This window comes from Notolabrus celidotus, chromosome 10 (genome assembly GCF_009762535.1).
Source record: "Notolabrus celidotus isolate fNotCel1 chromosome 10, fNotCel1.pri, whole genome shotgun sequence".
Classification (NCBI taxonomy): Eukaryota; Metazoa; Chordata; class Actinopteri; order Labriformes; family Labridae; genus Notolabrus; species Notolabrus celidotus.
The window spans coordinates 13625039-13640988 of NC_048281.1; the positions used below are offsets into that span (position 1 = coordinate 13625039).

The 15950-nt window shown below is 39.8% G+C and overlaps 2 protein-coding genes and 1 long non-coding RNA gene across 4 annotated transcripts; all 3 read right to left on the reverse strand.

Moving 5' to 3' along the window:
• Positions 1 to 781: 781 nt before the first annotated feature.
• LOC117820219 lies at positions 782 to 2146 on the reverse strand. Its single transcript, XR_004632722.1, has 3 exons — positions 2094 to 2146; positions 1265 to 1377; positions 782 to 1169 (listed from the first exon to the last, which is right to left on the reverse strand). It is a non-coding gene; the product is annotated as an uncharacterized LOC117820219 (long non-coding RNA).
• A 1434-nt stretch (positions 2147 to 3580) lies between these two features.
• Positions 3581 to 6751, reverse strand: LOC117820215 (toll-like receptor 7). 2 transcript variants are annotated; one of them, XM_034693930.1, is made up of 2 exons: positions 6716 to 6751; positions 3581 to 4710 (listed from the first exon to the last, which is right to left on the reverse strand). In XM_034693930.1, the coding sequence occupies exon 2, from the start codon at positions 4615 to 4617 to the stop codon at positions 3763 to 3765; it is 855 nt and encodes a 284-aa protein (XP_034549821.1). In that variant the 5' UTR covers positions 4618 to 4710; positions 6716 to 6751; the 3' UTR covers positions 3581 to 3762. The 2 variants fall into 2 exon arrangements, with proteins under 2 accessions (XP_034549821.1, XP_034549820.1); XM_034693929.1 differs by lacking the exon at positions 6716 to 6751 and having other exon boundaries at positions 3581 to 5670.
• Positions 3581 to 15108, reverse strand: tlr7 (toll-like receptor 7). Its single transcript, XM_034693926.1, is given in 7 exon segments — positions 3581 to 6839; positions 10888 to 12057; positions 12060 to 12722; positions 12725 to 13027; positions 13030 to 13881; positions 13884 to 14505; positions 14742 to 15108. Coding segments are annotated over 6 exon segments (3150 nt in total). The 5' UTR covers positions 14757 to 15108; the 3' UTR covers positions 3581 to 6839; positions 10888 to 11362.
• Positions 15109 to 15950: the final 842 nt, after the last annotated feature.

Consider the following 15950-nt stretch of genomic DNA (forward strand, 5'->3'; position numbering starts at 1 on the left):
ATCCAGTACCTGAGGCCCTTTTGACGAGATGTGACCCATCTTGTCAGATAGGAGACATTGTCAAGAGCCGCCTGTTAGTTTCACAGTAGGAAGCAGCTGTAGCTACAGCTGGAGGCAGGGTGGGGAGGGACTGAGGCTGGGATCCTGCTCAGGCTTGGTGCAGCTGCAAAGAATGAGCTTTTGAGTACACCGTACAGGATCAAACATGACTGCAAGGCTGATTGAACCAAAGAGGAGGTATGAAACATAAGATTTATCCCAGTTCTGCCTCAAGTTATGTTTTGTTGTAAAGCAAGCACACATTCAAGTGTTGCCTTTTCAGAGACCCAGAAAATGCTGATTATATAGTTTAATAGCTAAAGTAGCCCAAACGTTGACCTTTTTCAATCCCATGCCTTCTTTATCTGAAGAATCCAGGATTGTAGATGCTCATCCCTCAAGTGCACAAGAAAGTGAGGCCAGATGTGCATGAGATTAAGGAATACATCATAGCTCCTGAGCTAGAACTTTGGCTTTTGGCTAGCCCTTGCTTAAATATGGAGCAAGCTGTTCTAAGGTTTAGCTACGCAGATTTTTAGTCATTTCTTTTGGGGTCACTTAACTTCACTGTGCCACCATTGCAGACAGATGCCCTAACTTCAAAGTGCTCCCATGCTGGCAGAGCTGCTTCAGATTTAAAGCTGAACTATTTGCTTATTTGTTTTTTAAGTAACTACTAAAGAGTGTGGGTAGAGAATAAATAAAGCAGTAGAATCTGTATGAAACCACAGACACAGTCAAGTCAATTAACATTTTTTTTATTTTGCATATTTAACAAACTTGCACATTCCAGATTTATTTTTTTACAAAAACACTTAGAATTCACAAGTGGCACAAGCAGGATTACGAATCCCCAAGTGTAGGTCCCTCAGTTGTTTCATGACACACCAGCTCATTGGTACAACAGCAACAGATGACCAGGCACCCAATGCCGATATGAAGCCACACTCCTTCCGGCACAAGGGACATTTGGGCAAGTGAGGTGTTGGGGCCATTGTTTTTTTTTAATTTTTTTTAATTAAGCACTTCAACTTGCATACATGTTGGTTTTAAAAAGGCAAGGCTTGTGGAATGTACAGTGCATAGTCGGACTGGTCGTCATTATGACCCTGCCTTTTCCTGTTCGATGACTGCAAAGAAAATAAGTTTTGATTATTAATTCACACAGTTGTCCAAGTTGTTTATATAAAAAATGTTTTTTTTAAAGTAATACGTTTGGACTTACTTTCTTTAGTTGGTAATGTGTTCTTCTCCTCAGTGGACGTCTTCTTCAGCTTGGTCTTGTCGAATTGTTCGACCTCTTTGACGTCTGGTTTGTCACCCATGTCTGCAGAAGCTCTAAAATGGAAAGATTCAGAAATTTAATTATGCTGTCCTTCAATCCAGTTCAATCATAAACACACCTGAGCATGTGGACAGGTAATTAGGAGGTGAGAATTAACAGAGTCCAGCTTCAAGTTTAATTCACATGACTGTTTGACAGAAACAGTGAACAGGAGCTGAGAACAAACATGGCATTTCGTGCAGTAAACATGAGCTCTACTCCTGTTTTTCAGCACCTGACTTGTGAAAAGCTTTGTGTCAGTCAGTGAACGCGTGCAGCTGAGGGACCACCGCCCTTCTAAGAAATCAAGATGACCGCCTTCAAGTGTCTTAAGATCTGCCTGAATAAAAACTGGCTACAAGACAAAGCTTACGAGGGCTGATGAATGTTTGTGGCGTTTTGTGCAAAAACCCAAAACATATAAATCTGATAAAAGCATGCAACTGGGTTACAAAGGAAAGCCAATTTCCGACGTTACACAATTTCAGTGACTGAAGAGGTTAGTTTGCAAAGACTCAAAGTAGGTCAATTTTTCGGTACTTTCTGATTAAATTTAAGTTGCTTCATTTCCATCCTGCGCATAAAATAGGCTGCAGTTTGATGTTGAAACAGGACCGTTTTGGGAGCAACAAAAACGCACAAACGTTCACAAAAGCATTCAACAGAAAGGATTTAGTAAAAGCAAACTCTAATTCACTTGCATTTATTCTATAAGCATTGAGATACTCACCGGAGTTTGATTCAGAGAGATAACAGGTTACACGTCTGGCTGGCTCAGGGGGCAGAGTGAAGTCTGGAGCGTCAGTCTCTCTATAAATACTGCGTGGCATGCAAATGAGCATGTGACGTCACGCGTTTTATCTGAACCTTTGCTTTTCCACAACACCCCCCCCCCCCAAAAAAAAACTATTTACGCGTTAAAACTTATATATAATAACCATATACCCGCGTTAAAGTAACTAAATGTAAGGATAATAGTTGTTTGTGCATTAATTTCAGTGAAATTGATTCAGTTCGACCACCTGCATCATATCAGGTGAGCGTAATTACAATTCTCCTGTCTGCACAGTATAAGATTTAGCATCATGGCGGCTCGGGATGCCTCTTCTTGTCGCTAAGCGAGCAAAATTTAGGCAACAGAGAAAAGTGGAATTAGTTTATTGCTGGGTTAGTTTTTAACTTGCAGGCTGTAACTATCGAAACTGTGCAAGGGACGACCCCATGTGGGCAAACAAAGGAACTGCCAGGAAGGAACACTAAGGAGGAAGTGACTGGGCCAGTAGGTAGGAGAAGTGCAGTGTGGACTTTTTTAGTGTGGTTGTGCTTAAATGTGGAACTTTTGTTTTGTTTGTCTGATAATTTAATTTGGACAAGCACACTTAATAGAGATGTATCTTGTTCTGGTGCCACTGAAAGAAAAAATTAAGGTGAAATATATATAGTTTTATTATTCTGAGATTGTTTTCTGAATTCTGAGACAAAGTCAGAAATGACTTTAATCTCAAAGCTAATTGTCAGAATACTCTGATTAAAGTCAGAATTCTTACTTTAATCTAAGAATTATAAGATTAATTTTTTTAAGGTCAAATATATATATTTTGATTATCCTGAGATTAAAGGCATAATTCTGAGGAAAAGTCAGAATTCTGAGTTTAATCTAAGTATTATTAGGTTAAATCATAATTCCCAGGTAAAAGTCATAAATCTGAGAAAAAAGTCAGAATTCTTACTTTAGTCAAAGAATTCTTAGATTTTAAAAAAGTTAAGGTAAAATATATTTTGTTGGTTTATCCTGAGATTAAAGGCATAATTCTGAGAAAAAAATCAGAATTCTAAAAATAAAAAGTCAGAATTCTGACCTTTTTCTCAAAATAAGGAATTCTTAAATTAAAGTCATAATTGTAATATTAAAGTCAGTATTCTGAAATTAATCTCAGAATTATTAGATTAAAAAAACTTTAAGGTGATATATATTTATTTTATGATTCAGAGATTGAACTCATAATTCTGACTTCAATCTTAGAATTCTTAGATTAAAGTCATAATTCTGTCTTTAATCTCATAATAATAAAAAGATATATATTGCACCTTAATCTTTTTTATTTTCCAGTGGTAATAGTCCTGTCCCGTGGTTAGATAGACTTGTGACCTTGCTAAAATTTGTAGTTATCATTGAGACTAAACTGCAGGTAGAAATAATACACACAGCAAAAAGTCTCAGAATTAATGTGATGATTTATTCAGAAACCTTTTCAAACAAAATATAGAAATTCAGTAAATGTGACTGTATCAGCGGATGATTATAACACAATTTTGACAAAAACTGTACAGAATCGCATCAGCTTTAATAGAAAACAACAGTTTTTACATTATTGAGCCAGCTCATCTTCATCCCTGCGTCAGTTGTTGGTGAAGTACCTTGAATATGTCTTGTTGTATATCACCTGATTGTCTACTCTCACCACACTCCTCAGATTTTGCCAAAACCAAGGCTCTGCAGCAGCTGTTCTTGGCCACTCCACAATGCTTTTCCCACACAGTCGCCTCCTAAGGCGCAGGAAATGAGAGCGCTGCAGGACAGGCTCCAGCATCAGCAGCACTATCACATCAACATTTTCATCAAGCAGGCGCTGGTGAGCCAGATACATAGCCAGCTTAAAAACCCCAGTCTTAACGTAGTCCTCTGTTAAGACAAAGAGGGTCTTGCGGCTGTATCGAATGCTCTGCGTGAGGTTGTCTATGAGTGGGACCCCTGGGGGCCAGTCCCGCTCCTCCAGACACAGAGGAAGATGCTTCTCCCCTTCCTCTTCCAGTTTCACTCGCAGGTTCTTCATCACCCACTCAGTCACATGCGGATCTCTGGTGTCGTAAATCACAAAGACGTCATAAGCACTTTTAAGTGAGTTCAGAGACCTGTATCCCTTAATCTTAGCTTTCATGTAGTGCAGGACATAGGAGGCATCCCAGTAGAACAAGTGAACAAGTGTTGCAACAAACATAAGAATGATAATAAAGGAATTTGTGAGCATGTAGATCAGGAACGCTTCACTGTTGTTCACACACTGGTTAATGTTAAATTTCACCAGAGCTTGACCCTTCTGATTTGCTGGTGTGTCACACGTCACGGCAGTGGACAGTCTAGGGATCTTTACATCAGTGCTCTGAATCCACAGAATGAAATTGAATGAATCACAAGTACACTGGAACGGGTTTTCCTGTAAGAGCAGACTCTCAATCTGACTTCCAGACCACATATGGTAGGTGGTTCGGTTGATGATGGTCAGTTTGTTGCCACTAAGACTTAGCGACTTGAGGCTTTTTACACCATTTAGAAATCCATCGTCCAACTGGAAAATGTTGTTATGACTCAAGTCAAGGAATGTCAAAGTTTGCGTGATGTTCGAGTCTGAACCCGTTACATTAGTTAAAGAGTTAGAGCTCAAGTCTAAAGTCTCAAGTTGAGGGAAACGTGCCAGTCGGTCCCATATGAAATCAGTGAGTCTGTTGTTGTTGATAAGTAGTTTGGTGAGGTTGCGTGGTAAATATTCGTACACGTTGTCTGGAATCTTTGTGATGTTGTTGTAAGATATGTCTAAAATTGTGAGATTAGTAAGATTGGTGAAAAGCATCTTATAGGCGTTCTCATTTTCCTTCCAAAGAGTGCCCAGATAATTATACGTAAAGCGAAGTTCTGTTAAAGACGTGCTGTACATGCGTTTTGTTGTTAATGTGGAAATTAAGTTATGACTCATATTCAGAACTCTTAGGGCAGGCAGGTTTTGAGTAAAATTCAAATTGAGTGTCACCCCGTATGCTGTAAAGTAGTGAGAATTGTGACTGAGATCTAGAACTTGTAGTTTTTTCAGTTCATTGAAGGCGTAGTCATAGGCCAGATCAATCTTATTATATGACAAGTCCAGGTATGTCAGATTGGGAAGCGAGGTGAACTCTGTGCCGTTAAGTGCTGCCGAAAACCCATTCCCTGACAGGTTGAGACATGAAATGTTTCCATAGTGCTCAAACTGCTTTGGAGAAATGAAGAAGAGATTATTTGAGCTGAGGATGATCACTCGTCCAGCGTCAAAGCACTCTTGTTGGATAAGGCCGTGTGTCAACTCATATGATTGATCTTTGGATGTCCTATGAGCGGTGAGGTAGAAAAGTCTGACTCCTGATTGTTTCCAGCGCATGAAAGTGGGGCAGTTGTCACTGTTGTTGGATACAGCCTGTTCTCAGCTAGGTAAATCAATTTCAGGTGGGACAGATTTTGAAATATTGTTGACTCTGAGTGAATAATGAAGTTAGTCCCTAAGTTTAAGGCGGACAGATTTTTCATCCCGTACAGAGCTCTGAGTGTGTCCGGCCCAATATTCTGGAAGACCAAACCCTCCATGTGCAAAGTTCGAAGTGACACCAGATTTGAAAACTCTTTAGCAAGTCTTACAGATTTAGGATAGCACTTTGAAGCAAAGTTAAATGAGAGATCTAGTTTTTCCAGCTTGGGAAGGTATTGGAGAAATGTTGCCTCTTTGGTAATTACGTCGAACAAGAGGTTAAATGACAGGATTAACACCCTAAGCTTTGTCAACCTCTCAAACCAGGACGATTTCACGTGGGTCAGGGAGTTTCCTCCCATGGCTAGACCCTCAAGCTGTGGTAAACCATGAAAAGCATTTGGATGGATGTCAATAGAAATGTTTTGGCAAGGCACACAGGGGTATGGAGCATTGTGACATCTTGGACAGTTCCCTTGTATATGGAGGTCTGTCAAATTTGGCAGCCCAAAAAAATCATCTTCAGAAATGTACTGTATTCTGTTCGTACCCAGCTTTAAAGTTTTCAATGATGGAGGTAACCTTTTGGGAACTTTAGTTATGTTGTTATAGGACAAGTCCAGAAATTCAAGTTTAGTCATAACTCTAAAACTATCGTCAACAACAGTGAAGTATTTCCCACAAGGATTCCAGAAGTAGCAGTTTCTACATAAAGATAAATGTGTCACGTTTGTTAAGCCAGCGAAGCTCCTGTCATCCAGCCTGATGATCTTGTTACTGTCCAGCTCAAGGAGCTCCACACTATCAGGAAGATTGCCAGGAGTTTCAGTCAGACTATTTCCTGACAGTCCCAGGAACCGTAGTTTTGTCAGATTTTTGAAAGCATCCGCAGCAACGATCACTTTTTCCCCCTGGTTTGCCAAGCCGAGGTTGAGTCGAGTCAGGTTCAGCAGGTGAGAAAAAGAATCAGCAGAAATATTCTTAATGGAGTTCTCTGACAAGTCGAGGTCGGTTGCATTACTTGTTATTCCAAAAGGTACTTTTTTCAGGTTACGCCATTTACAGTCAAACAGGATACAAGAGGAGTTGTATGTGGTGACCTCACATGGGAACTGTGGTCTCATCCATTCAGGTTTTCTAGCAGCAGGTACATGATGACAACACAGACAGAGCAGGAGGAGGTGCACCCAACATTTGAAGGTCTGTAGATAAACAATGACATTGGTTAAATGAGGTAACTTAAACTTGTACAGTATGCAGTAAATATCTCACAGTCAGCCATATACAATGTGTGCCAAATGATAGGGAGTGAAATATTCAGGTGTGTAAAAAAAAAGATGTAAATTTGGACCTCAAAGTGTTTTTTAATTCATAAATAATTCCTTTCTTACTAACACAACTTCTTCAAACTCATTATTCTACGCCTAAATGTATATTTTTTAATTGTGACAAAGTGTGCACTCATCCTTTCAGTATTACAGTATTTCTCATTTGCTAAAACACATTTTTTGACATCCACCACGCTTTTCTCAACACGATGAGCACAAAACCCAATTTCCAAACTACGTTCACCAAACCTCTGACTCTTCCTGCAAAACCAAACAATGTTGTCAGATCATACCCCAAGTCAATCAGAATTAAAACAATACTGAGCAGTCATAACACACTACATCAAAACACTGAAATCACAATGCTCAGGACATGAAGCTGTAGAAATCATGTTCATTGTTCACAGTAGGCTAAATTAATTTACCAATAATAAAAATCCTCTTTGAATTTAGCAGCTGTATACAGTAAAAAATATACTGTGGTCTATCACAGTAGCTCGTATTTCATCAGAAGTTACTGTTCTTTGTCTTTCTCGATTTCGCTCCCCTCCTCTTCCTCCTCGACCACCTCTTACACACTCTTCCTCTGCCTCTCAGATTATTTCTGTCCATTGTACAACCTTCAACAACCAGTGCTCTCTGAACTGACTTATATTATTATATTGGTTTCCTCACATCATTAGCCACAAGTGTTATCAGTTTTGAGTGGTTGTGTTTAAGCTGTGACTCCTGTGCTTCAAATGTGTTTAACTTTTGCTACCTGTGCTAACCATTATGCAGCACAAGTGCATCACAGTGCAACATGTGTTTTAGTGAGTGAGAATGTGTTTGTAAGTTGTGTCTAACCAGTTGAAAAGTGTTTATGGTTTTTCCAAAAGAGGGACTGATTGAATACATGGGTTCAGGTCGCTAAGGAATTTGGTTCAGACAAAAGGGTTTAGTGTTTTAGCAACTGAGAAATACTGTAACATTTGTGTGCCAGAATGGTAACACCTTTAACCAGCAGGTGGCAGCAGCCTGTAAATTTCCTTTCATGCGTCTGTAATAACTGCTCTGGGTTTATGGTCTAAATTTTGAAATATGCAACTGGACTGTGTGGCTTTTGCTCAACAATGAGTGTTATGACCACAGGGACAAGTCTGTGGTAGTGGTGTGAGATGAAAAAAAAAAATACTGCTTTTTGTGTTGCAGTTAATAGATGCTATGTTTTGTGTATGCTTTTTGTGTTCATGGGTTTATTTGCACCTTGTCAGCGTTATGTATTTTTGGATGCCAGGCCTGGTGTTAAAAGAAGGTGCTTATTAACTAACCTGCTCCGAGGAAGTCAATAAGTCTGTGAGAGCAAATGTTAGATACTCAACACAATGTTTATCTAAATTCTGCTCACATTAGGGAAATTCACTACCATAAGGTTGTGTTTATTCCAGCCTAAATTAAAACTGTAGCAGAAAAAATGAAGAGGGTACTAACGATGCAATGGTGTTTTATTCCTTATGACTTTAACCGTTACACTACCTGTTTCTTCCTCAAAAGGCTTTACAGTATACTTTGAACATCAGTTCTCAGTCCAAGCTTCCCTTCGCCTTATATGATAATAATAATCATCATAATAATAAACATGATGATAACACATTTTATTTAAAGGTGCCTTTCTGAGCACTCAATGCCACCGTACAGGGCAGAGTTTAAAAAAGAACGATATAAAAAGGAGGCAGATACAATCGAAAAGGCATGATACAGTATACATATTAAATAAAAGTAAAATGAACAGGATGAGATGCAGTGCAGTGAAGAGGTGTAATCTGAGTGAATATGTCAGTTTAAAATATGTGTTTTGAGATGGGATTTAGAAATGGAATGAGAGTTGATGTTAAGGATGTCTGGTGGGAGGAAGTTCCAGAGGTGGGGGGCAGAGCGGCTGAAAGCTCTGGACCCCATGATGGTTAACTTATAGATGTAAGTTGTTAAAAGTTTGACACATACATAAGTATAATGTTTCACCTCTATAGTGAAGATATTTATTTTTACATTGAGGGGAATATGATTCAGATTTCTACCGATTGGAAATATTGTAAAATATCCTGTGTTATTGACTTTAATAAATATCTTCACTGCTCACAAATGGTTCAGCTGTTAGACTCTAAATTGAAAAGTTTTGCTGGTAAAATAAATAAAAGGTAATGTGGGTTTTTTTTCTATGTGTGTTAAGATTTGCTAATCCAAAACTGCAAGCGATCTTATCGTTAAACATCTGAGTGAACAGCTCTGAGTGGTTTGCTGAGGCGTTGCTGTGTTTTATCTGCAAACTGTGCTCAGCATCTTTAATCTTACAAGACTGGGATCTTGACCTTTTACCTACTGCTACTACTACTACTGTCCGTCTCATCACTATCATCGCTCTCTCTCTTTTATTCTCTTCTAACCCTCACTAGCAAGCACCAGCTCATGATACAGAACACTTTTCCCAGATAAAAACACAGTGAAGTCTTTGGTTATCCAAACATCTATTGCCCATTTTACTGCTAAAGTTTCAGGACTTCAATATGTTTTTTGGAGTGATGGCCTTATAGTCACATGGTTTAGACTAATGATGAACAACCAATTACGTTTGAGATAATATCCAGATAAGTTCAACTCACCAGACGTTTTTAGATATGCCAAGATCAAGGCTAAAAAAGGCAAATATTAGATATACTCAGACCATTGAGAGTTGTAAATCTTTGCTAAAAAAAAACACTGCTTTGCGTTGGCTTTTAACATCTTTTGAGTGAGACATCCCAACATTTTATTTTGCTTATATTTATTGTGGCTTTTTTGTGTTATCTATTGTGTTTTAGTATCTTCTTTTTTAACATTTTTTTTGTTATTGGTTGTGTTTTTAAGCTTGTATAGTACTTTGGCCTACTGCGGTTGTTTTAAATTGGCTATATAAATAAAGTTTGATTTGACTTTACTTGATACTGACGAGGAGCAGTACATTGGTGCAGTACTTGCCTTGCGACTGCTTCTCCCTTACACTTCACAAGGCAACACTAACCACCCTGTACCAGCACTAAAAATACACCACAGAGCCATGTGTGAGAGGGGCATGGCCAAAATATTGACCACCAGTGTGTCAAGTATGCCAAATACCACTGCACAGGGATCACTGACCGAAAAATGTGAATTCCATACGAATGTCATTCAAAACGGCATGAGTGGTTTGTGTGTGTGTGTGTGTGTGTTTGTGTGAGATAGAGATAGAGATAGAGAGAGAGAGAGAGAGAGAGAGAGAGAGAGAGAGAGAGAGAGAGAGAGAGATGATATATATAATTAAAAATGTGAGATAGAGAGGGTGTGACGGTGTGTTTGTGAGCGAGAGTGAGTTTCAGAATGAGACAGAAATTGTGTGTGTGTAATGGTGATAGCCTTGTATCACAGAACTCTAAAAGCATGAATTATAATATATTAAATCATAAAATATATAATATTGCAATTTGATTAAGTTCCCACATTGTTGAGCCCTACTTTAGATATTGACTTGAGTTGCAAGATGAGTAATTTAGGTTTGAATCGGATGGGGTCGTCTTGAAAAGGAGAGATGCACACCTTCTAGCTTTTCCACATAGTTTTGGGAGATCTTTAATAAATGTGTATGAGAGAACAACAAATGCAGAAAGTTGTTAATGAGTCCAAAGAGTCATTTTGATTTGGATATTGACTGGAATTTGGAATGTTCTTAAAACAAAAGCACAAAGTAATTCATCATTATATAACAGAAACATGAATTTAAAATGCACACACATATAACAAGTACATATAGTACAGTGTCAGATGTCAAATGAGTAACATGTTTATAAGTTTAAAGTCCATACTTGTATTTTTTTGCTATACACAAAGCAAAGCTGAAAAGTACAGAGGAACTTGTGTCAATAAAACTTACCATCGTGCATGCACTGTATTGGTTCCTTAATATCCTGAAAGGATAGCTTTGAAAAACAGGTTGTTTCCAAAAGTATAACCTCTGTGATGTTCACTCACACATCAACAATATGCATTAAAAAGAGCCATCTGTTTCTGAAGCCAATTAAAGCAGCAATGAACTGTGCGTTTCTCACAACAACAGTTAGGGCACAGAGGCAGCATGTGAGCGAGGAAGTGCATCAGTCTCACTTCCCTGTTTTGAAATTTGCTGGCAGTTTCATCGACCGCCTGAACAGAATGTAACTTATAATTTTTGATTTTCGAAGCATGCCAGCCACTTCTTTAATGAGTAAAAGGGAACAGAGAATTCAAAGTATACACAAAAAATATTCAGTAACACATTCCCCCCCTTTTAGATGTTATGTAATTCCCAGATAATTTCATTCAGACAAATAAAACTCAGAGGAACCTGTCATGACAGTGTATTGTTGTATTCACAGTGTCTCTTTAAACAGGTTGTTGTACTGTTTGTGACTCTCTGTCGCTAATACACTCCTCAGAGTGAACCAGAAGTAAGGCTGAGCTTGAGGGTTTGTGGGCCACTCCAGCACTGACCGCTTGTATAGTCGCTTCCTCAGTCTCAAGTACTTTGAATTGCACTGCACTTTCTCCAAGAAGATCAGTACAATCACATCATCCTTTTCATCCATTAGCCTCTGGTGGGCAATGTAGAAAGCCGTCTTGAAGTTCCCACTTTTGATATACCTGCTGGTCAGAATGAACACGGTCCTATTGCTTTTGTGGATGCTCTGTGAAAGGTTGTCAATCAGGGGACACCCAGGAATCCAGTCCCGGTCTTCCAGACACAGCGTCAGTGGACGATCACCTCGGTCCTCCAAGTGGAAGCACATTTCCTTCAACACCCACTCTGACACGGCAGGATCCTCTTTGTCATATATCACAAAGGCATCGTAGACGGAGCTTTGGGAGGACAGGCGCATGTAGCCTTTGAGCTTGGCCCTGCAGAAGTGGTAGATGTACCAAACGTCCCACAGGAAGAGGTGACTGGAGACGGACAGGGTGAGGAAGCTGAGGATGAGGGAAGTCATGAGGGTGTAGAGGATGATGGACAGGTAGTTGTGCTGGCAGGCTAGCAGGTCCACTGAGATGACCGGGTGACCCCTTTGTGCCCTGGACTCTCACAGGTGACATCTGTGGCGAGTTTGGGGATTGTCACTGTGGTGCTGTTGAGCCATTTGATGAACCAAGTGGCATTGCAAGTGCACTGGAATTTGTTGTTGTCTAATAGCAATGTGGTCATGTGATCAATGACATCATCTGGAAAGCTTGATTTGTCGATGTACTGTATGCTGTTAAAACTAAGATCAAGGTATTTTAAGTTGTAGGCATTCTTGAGGAAATCTGTCGTGAGTTTTACAATTTGATTCTTATGTAAGATGAGCTTCTGGAGAGATTGGGTACAGTTGGAAAGAACATGTGGAACAGTAGTTAATCTGTTTTCGCTTAGATCTAAGACTTGCAAAGAATGCAGAAGATGTAGCTTCCCCCATTCGAACCTGGTCAGTTTATTGTCTCTGATATAGAGCTCAGACAGTTTGTCAGGCAAACCACTAAACACTTCCTCTGGAATGAAATTGAGATTGTTAGTAGATATGTCGAGTACAATCAGACTAACCAACTTCTTGAAATAATTACAATATCTGGTGTCTCCATCTCTCCACATCATATCTAACCGGTTATCTATAAACTCTAACCTCTCCAGAGATTCACTCTCCATTTCTGTGTTAGTGGAAGTTGAGATCTGGTTGTGGTTCATCAACAGTACTTTAAGGTTTTCAAATTTTTGGTGAAGTTAAGCATGTGAGTTACACCCTCTGACTCAAAATAATGGTTGTTTTTACTGATATCCAAGATGACCAGACTTGTCAGCTCTTGAAATGCTGTGGAGTACAGCAGGTCAAGGCGATTTGACGAGAAGTCAAGGTATTTTAATTGAGACAGATAGGTGAATTCAGAGCCATTCAGACTTTGGCTCATTGCGTTCCCAGATAAATTGAGGCATCTCAGGTCCTTAAGATTTAAAAACCTTGAATGCAAAAAGAATATATTGTTTCTACTGACATCCAGGGTTTTGCCAACTGACTGCATTGTGTATTGACAAAGGATGTGACAACTCCAAGTTCTTTTTCTTTGTATTTGCAGCTGCGTGCATATTCGTCATATCTAAAGTAATGAATCTCTCTCACTTCCCTACTTTGGTACTCTGCAGAACCTGACATGGGAGACCATTGCAAGGGCTCCACCCCAGAAAAACCAACAACATTCTGGCCCTCAGAGGGGGACGATATTTTGTTGTCAGAGAGACTGATGATTTTAAAGCTTTGTAATTCCATGAGAATACTAAGGTTTGCCATTTTAATGAAGTTTGTACCCAGATCTACCACCTCCAAGTTTTTTAGGGGCTTTAGAGGATCAATACTCTCCGGCTCTAGCTGCTGAAACACAAAGCCTTTTATTCTGAGAACTCTCAGAGATTTTAGGGAAGAGAAACTGCGGTGTAGTCTCAGTGTTTGGGAGTACTTCTGAAGCTCATAGTTAAATGAAAGGTCAAGCTCCTCCAGTTTGCCCAGGGAGAGTGGGAATTTGGTGAATCCTAATTCTCTCGCTAAAAAATTTGATGAGAGATCAAGTTCTCTCAGCTCTGTTGTGGTGGCAAACCACTCCGATGGGACATATGTCAAGGAGTTACTGTGCAGCCGGAGCGTCTTGAGCTGTGTCAACATCTTAAAAGCTGCGTTGCTGATATTGAGTGGGGAATTATTTGGGCAAGGGGTGCATGGGAAAGGAGCATTGTAACAGCGAGGACAGTTTCCACTTATATCAAGAATCTCAAGGTTTGTTAAGTTTTTAAAATCCTCATCAGTGATGTTGGGAATGTTATTGTTGTAAAGATACAACTCCTTGAGGCTTGTTGGGAGTTGATGTGGAGTAAAGATAAGTTGTTGGACTTCAGACTTAGCAATGTTAAATTTTTAATCTGCAAAAAAGCACCATCCTCTATTTCATAGGAGATATTACAGGGGTTACGAAAATAGCAGTTCTGACCCAGGTAAAGCATCTGGATATTTCTGATCTCAGAGAGGTTTGCTTTTGAAATATCAACAATGTGATTGACTTCCAAACTCAGCAGGATCAGATTTAAAGGCAAACCTTTGGGTATACTGGAGAGCTGATTTCCATCAAGATACAGGGCTTGCAGATTCAGCAGGTTGGTGAAAGTATCTCCCTCTATCGTCAAACCCGCGGTGCACACTCTGTCTTTGGGGCCGATTTTGATGGGCACACAGTTGCACCTCATATCAATCTCAGTCAGGTTCTCCAGACCGCGAAAAGAGGTGGAGTTTAATCTTGGGATATGGTTGATGGTGAGCGTCAGATTGGTAGTGTCTCTGGGGATGCCAAGGGGGATATCCAAGAGTCTTCTCTCAGTGCAGTCAACTGTCACCACGCTGCCATTGTTGGTCTCAGTAACATTACATGGCAAAGTTTTGGGGTAAAAAACGCTGGCTGTGGATGTAGAGAGACAGCACCACAGGTCCAGCCACACCATACACATCTGAACAGAAACATAAGTGTGTTACTGAAGAGTTTAGCAGGTGGAATGCTATTGAAAAGAAATTACTTGTGACGCACATCAGGTAGAACTGATACAATTCTAGTTGATTAAATATATGACATGATAGTTAATGTTATAACAAAAAACTAGCACAAGAAAATAATTTCCTCCCCTTTCTTTAGAAACAACGCCTGCATAATACCAGCATATGGAAAAAAAAACTTAACGTCACTCACCAGATGGAAGAACATTGTTCACCTGAGTATTAAAAGCAGTCCTGCTAGGAGCTCTGAGTGAATCAAGTGCCGAGAGAAGCATAACATTGATGATGGGTCCCAAGTTGATGAAGGCAACAGATGGCTGGGTAAGCCCATTTTGTGTATATTTAGCCAGCACCACTTCCCTTTTGTCAAAAACCACTACATAACAATCTTCCAACCTTTACGTTTACTGGTTGAAAACACTTGATTATTGCTTTCTGCAATATAGTGCTGCGAACATGGTTCATGACAAAGTTTCCATGACAGGGTTGCTTTGGAGTATCAAGATCAAGAAAAGAGTCTTGTCGAGAGTAGAGAAAAACACACCTGGAGGAGTTGTGGTTATTCAGTGGCCCCCAGGAATGGAAAGAACAGTTTCATTTCTGATTAGCCTACGTTGGAAAGTGAAACCCAGCGCATGGGTTGAGGTGTACCAACTCTTCATGGTAAACATTCTATTCTGGCATCATGTAGAATCCTCTGTTCTGTGGTGCGGATAGAATTTGGCTCAACAGTAGGGCTGTCAAAAAATTTGAATCCTAATTAATCACAGAATTATCATAACTAATTGTGATTAATTACATTTTAAATTGTATGATTTAAGACAGTCTCTAAGTAGTTATTAACAATGTTTTACCAGTACCTACATTTGCCGTGGATGAGTTATAGCCTAGACCAGCATCTCATCTTGGCTCTGCCTCCCCTGTCTTGTAATATCTAGCTGCAGACTCTTCTTGTTTTGTGCTGCGTGGTGGAGTATGCTAGGGGCCAGGTGATAGAGTTGGTAGTATCGGTGTTGTCACTACCTGGAGCTTACATTTACAGAGCCTGGGTCTGTTGAACGTGACAATAATGTATGGGTTTGGCTATTCAATTGGGGTGTTCTGCTAGTGGATTTGATGGACAGAGGGAGCTGGCATGGAGGGGGGTTGCTCTGGGACGCCAGAGTTAACTGTTAACCTCTCTGAGGTGATGTGGGCTGAATTAAATGAAGTGAGGTGCCCACTTGATAACCCCAGTGATGTGCTGGCTCTAACTCCCCATCTGTCCTTTCTATCTCAGGCTTTGGGGGACATCAGGAGCCATGGGGTAGGCTACTAAATTGATCAGTAAAGGGCATAGTTTGGTGGGTTTCTTCACTGAGTGCTCATCCATTCTTACAAGTGCCTTGTGTTTATCTTAAAT